The sequence below is a fragment of the Nannospalax galili genome, unplaced genomic scaffold, assembly GCF_000622305.1.
Source record: "Nannospalax galili isolate Female #2095 unplaced genomic scaffold, S.galili_v1.0 scaffold886, whole genome shotgun sequence".
Lineage (NCBI taxonomy): Eukaryota > Metazoa > Chordata > Mammalia > Rodentia > Spalacidae > Nannospalax > Nannospalax galili.
The window spans coordinates 2,108,160-2,113,343 of record NW_008355971.1 but is presented as its reverse complement, the minus strand read 5'-3'; the positions used below and the strand labels follow the sequence as shown (position 1 = coordinate 2,113,343).

At 53.6% G+C, this 5,184-nt stretch overlaps 1 protein-coding gene across 1 annotated transcript in view; it reads right to left on the bottom strand.

The window, feature by feature from the left end:
- Window positions 1-1,034, bottom strand: part of Nccrp1 (non-specific cytotoxic cell receptor protein 1 homolog (zebrafish)) — a 3,996-nt gene extending 2,962 nt beyond the window's left edge. Inside the window, 3 exon segments of the mRNA XM_008854034.2 lie at window positions 114-435; window positions 438-539; window positions 930-1,034. Of these exon segments, the coding sequence (XP_008852256.1) occupies window positions 114-435; window positions 438-539; window positions 930-1,034 (529 nt within the window).
- Window positions 1,035-5,184: the final 4,150 nt, after the last annotated feature.

The following is a 5,184-nucleotide window of genomic DNA, read 5'->3' as shown; positions in this document are numbered from 1 at the left end:
GTGTGTGTGTGTGTGTGTGTGTGTGTGTGTGTGTGTGTGTGTGACGGGGGACAGTCTCAGAAGTAGACAGGGCCAAGGAAAGAGGAGGAGACCGAGGGTCCCAGTGGCCCCACCTTCAGGGTTGGGCGAGCTGAGCAGGTTGCGGTAGAGCGGCCGCTCCAGGAACAGCAGCTTCCAGCTGAGGCTCGGGGGCAGCTCCAGCTTCCCACTCAGGGGACCCCATTCCTCCACCAGCAGCTGCCGCGCTTCAACCTCCGACGGCGCGTTGGGCGGCGGCAAGTCAGGGGTCTCCGGGGACACAGGCGACCGCGGCGAGGGCGGCGAGGGCGGGGACTGCTCGGTCGGGGGCCGCTCCTCGGAGCTCTGCCTGCCACCTAGCGCGGCTCCGTCCAGCACCTTCTCCATCGCGAGGATCTAGGCGAATGGGTCGCGGTCCAGTGGGGATCCAGGTTAACTGGGGGTGGAGGGGCGGAGCCACCCAGTAGGCATTTAAAAGAGGGAGTGTTGGTGAAGGATCTGAGCCCTGGGGGCTCTCCGCCCTCAGGTCAGAGCCCAGCTCCCAGGGTCCTCTTCTTCCTGACCAGGGAGCCAGACCCCAGCCCTCCTCCCTTAGACCTAGGGTCCAGGACCTAGCCCTCCTCCCTCAGACCTAGGGTCTAGTCCCCACCCCTCCTCCCTCAGTCCTAGGGATCCAGACCCCACCCCTCCTCCCTCTGACCCAGGGTCCAGACCCCAGCCCTCCTCCCCTCTGACACAGGGATTGAGACCCCAACCCCCCTCCCTCAGACACAGGGATCCAGACCCCAGCCCTCCTCAGACCCAGGGGTCCAACTGTTTCCCACCCTCCTGCCCCAGTTTCTTGTGGCCAGCTGAGGCCTAGCCCTGGGTCAGTGGGGTGACACAGAGGTAATGTCAGGCTCTGTGCTCACTAATGAGGCCTCGTTAAGGTAGGCCTGGTAGGACTGAGGTGAATTAAGGCCATCCCTCATCCCATAGAGGGCTTTGGGCAGGAAGCCATTCAACCGCAACACCATCTCTCCTGGGACACACCTTAGGTACCCGGACTTTGATTTATTTCAAAGTGCTCTCCTCTGAGGAATAATGAATAGCAAAGTAACCACAGAAGCATTAGAAATGCAACCAAAGGAACTGAAAAAAAGGTGTCCCAAATGGTTTCATTAGCCACCATATTTATTTATTTATTTATTTATTTATTTATCTATTTATTATTTATTTATTATTTATTCATTTATTCACTTTGGTCTTTTGGGGACAGGGTCTCCTTGAAGCCCCAGCTGGCCTCAAACTCGCTATGTAGAGCAGGTTGGCCTTGATCTGTCAGAGAGCCATCGGCCTCTGCATGCCTATACTTCTAGCCTGACTTTTTTTGTCTTGTTAATCAAGATGAGGGGACCAGAGGGAGGGACAGAATCAGAGATGGGGGCTCAAGGGTGGGGGATCCAGGCAGTTCAGAGGCGGCATTCTCTGACTGGGCTTTTTTGGGTGACTGCACCTCTCTCTGCCTCCTCCCAAAGACGTCACAGGGAGTTTGGAGAGAGAGATGGGGCCGTGGTGGAGGCAGGACATTGGGGTGTGAGGAACCTGTTGGGTCAGATGCCCATGGCCACTTCCTGCCTCACTTCCTGCCTGTCATCCCCTCCTTCAACCTGGTCAAGTTAGCTTATGCAGGCCATCAGCTGCAGAAGCTTCCAGGCCTTGGCCCGCCAGGAGCACTCCTGGGGATCTGAAGGTCACCTCACTCCTATCAAAGAGGAGTGGGCACTAAGATGATTGATGGGTGGTTATAGGAAAGGCAAGGGTTACAGCTGAAGCCTCTAGCCCCTGTCTCAGCCACAACAGCCCTGGGCAGTCCACTGTTGACTTTTTGGTTTTTGTTCTTGCTGGCTTTTAAGGTTTTTTTGTTATTGTTGTTATTGCTTTTTAAAAAAATAGATTTATTTAAGGCCGGGTATGGTGGCGCACACCTTTAATTCCAGCACTCGGGAGGCAGAGGCAGGTGGATCTCTGTGAGTTCAAGGCCAGCCTGGTGTATACAGTGAGTTCCAGGACAGCTGGGGCTACAGGGAGACCTTGTCTCAAAAAGACCCCCCCCAAAAGATTTATTTAATTTTAATTTTTTTAAAAACATTTTATTATTATTATTTTATGTGTATGAGTGTACTGCTTGCATGCATGTAAGTGTACCTGTGACATGCAATGCCTGTGGAGTTCAGAAAAGGGTGTCAGATCCCCTGGAAACTGGAGTTACAGACAGTTGTTAGCTACCATGTGGGTGTGGGGAATTGAACCTGTGTCCTCTGCAAGAGCAGTCAGTGCTCTTAACCCATGAGCCATCTCTCTAGCCCCTTATTTATTATTTTTCTTTTATATGTATGAGTGCATTGCCTGCATGTATGTGAGTGCACCTGTGTTGTGCAATGCCCAAGGAGGAGAGAAGAGGGCATCAGACCATGGTTGTTAGCTGCCACATGGATGCTGGGAACCAAACTGGGTCCTCTGCTGCTAAGCCATCTCTCCAGCCTCCAATTTTTTTGGTTTGTTTGAGACAGAGTCTCCCTGTAGCCCCAGATGACCTGGAACTCTCTATATAAACCAGGCTGGCCTTGAACTCACAGAGATTTGCCTGCCTCTGCCTCCCAAGTGCTGGTATTAAAGGTGCCACAAGGCCCAGCTTACTTTTTAAAATTTTATGTGTATGTGTGTATCTGAGTGTATGTATGGGCACTCTGTGAGTGCAGTGCCCCCAGAGGCCAGAAGGGGGTGTCAGATCTCCTGGAGCTGGAGTTACAAGTGGCTGTGACCTGCCTGATGTGAGTGGTGGAAACCAAACCTGAGTCCCCTGCAAGAGCAGTCAGTGCTCTTAAGTGCTGAGTTGTCTCCAGCCCTTTTTTGTTTTTTGAGACAAGGTCTCATGTAGCCCAGGCTGACTTCAAACTTGCTATGTAGCCAAGGCTGTCCTTAAGCTTCTGCTTCAATCTCCCAGGTGCTGGACAGACTTAGGCCATCATGCCCTATTGTTGTGTTCATAGCTATTGCCCCATTCCCAGACCAGGTCCCCACACTTCCTCAGACACTTTCTGGCCACATTCCCTTCAGACTGGTGCAGATCCAGGTAGCCCAGCCTAGTGAGATGCTCACGTCACTGACAGCTGCCTACGTGCCTCACAATGTTCACAGTTCTTTAAGTGGAGTCAGTCACTCTTGCTTCACATCTACCCTACCCAGTCCATGTGTTGTGACACCCACTTTGCCAAATAGGAAACTGGAGAAGCACAGAGAGGTCTAGTGACATGCTGGAGGCTGCACAGCTGGGATGGAGCAAGTTGGACAGACTCCCGCTCAGTCTCAAATGCGTGATCCAGGGAACAGACTCAAATCAAGAAACACAGCCTGGGGCTCACTCATGATGACAGGGTATATCTATTGATTGTCTTCAAATCATTCAACTTTAGAAGAATCCTGCACAGAACTGGAAGCTGATAATAGACCCTCCACATACAGCTCAGGGAGCAGAGGCTGGTGTGGTGACATGCCGTGCTCTGAGAGGGCTGGGAAGTCCCCAGGGCCCCAAGGGTGGAGGGAACTCTTCGGAATGCACCCTCCAAGTGTCACCCTGTCACACCCCAGCAGGTTCCCAGAACACACTGGCAGAGCCCACGGCACACCCATGACCACATACACTCCTGTGGCCATCATGGCACACAAGCCCCCACCCTGCCCCAGCTGCCCACCCACCCCTGCTGGGCCTGCACAGTCAGGGTAGGAGGGAGGTGGAAGGCCTGGCAGGTGGAGGAAGAATCCAAGCCGGGGAATGACTGAAGCCTGCTGGGACCTGGAAGGAAGTGTGGGGAGGAGCCTGGAGAGGCGTCTTTTCTTTTTAAATTCATCTATTCATACACAATTTCATGCATGCGTGCGTGCGTGCGTGCGTGCGTGCGTGCGTGTGTGTGTGTGTGTGTGTGTGTGTGTGTGTGATGTACTTTGCTCATGTCCCCTCTGTTATACTCCTAGCCCCTCACCTTCTGGCTGAACCCCTTCATTTCCCCCACATGTCCTCCACTACTTTCACGGTTTTTATTTTTAGACAATGTCTTCCTGTGTAGTTCAGATTGGCCTCCAAGTTGTGATGCATCTGCCTCAGCATTTTGAATCCTGAGATATTAGACGGCTAGCTAAATGTACTGAGTTTTTCTTCTCTTGTGGTGCTAGAGATGGAACCTAGGGCTTCGTGAATGCCAAACAAGTGCTCCACCACAGAGCCACACCCCAGCCCCTCACTGGGGGATTCTAGGCAGGTGTTCTACCACTGAGCCACACCCCAGCCCCTCACTGGGGGATTCTAGGCAGGTGCTCTACACTGAGCCATACCCCCAGCCCCTCACTGGGGGATTCTAGACAGGGGCTCTACCACTGAGCCACACCCCAGCCCCTCACTGGGGGATTCTAGGCAGGTGCTCTACACTGAGCCCCACCCCCAGCCCCTCACTGGGGGATTCTAGGCAGGTGCTCTACACTGAGCCCCACCCCCAGCCCCTCACTGGGGGATTCTAGGCAGGTGCTCTACACTGAGCCCCACCCCCAGCCCCTCACTGGGGGATTCTAGGCAGGTGCTCTACACTGAGCCCCACCCCCAGCCCCTCACTGGGGGATTCTAGGCAGGTGCTCTACACTGAGCCCCACCCCCAGCCCCTCACTGGGGGATTCTAGGCAGGTGCTCTACACTGAGCCCCACCCCCAGCCCCTCACTGGGGGATTCTAGGCAGGTGCTCTACACTGAGCCCCACCCCCAGCCCCTCACTGGGGGATTCTAGGCAGGTGCTCTACACTGAGCCCCACCCCCAGCCCCTCACTGGGGGATTCTAGGCAGGTGTTCTCCCACTGAGCCACACCCCAGCCCCTCACTGGGGGATTCTAGGCAGGTGCTCTACCACTTAGCTGCAACCCCAGCCCCTTGTGGATTCTAGAGAAGTGCTCTATGCACCTGATAGAGTGTGCAATGACCAAGAATGTTGGAAAGGGAAGGAAGCCATCCTAGAAGAAGAAAAATAAGAATTTTAGCTCCATCTTGCCAAATTATAATCCAATATTGGAGAAATATAAAAATTGAGGAGCCCTTAGAAACTTTTTGTTGTTTTGACCTTTTTTTTTTTTTTCCGGTCTCTT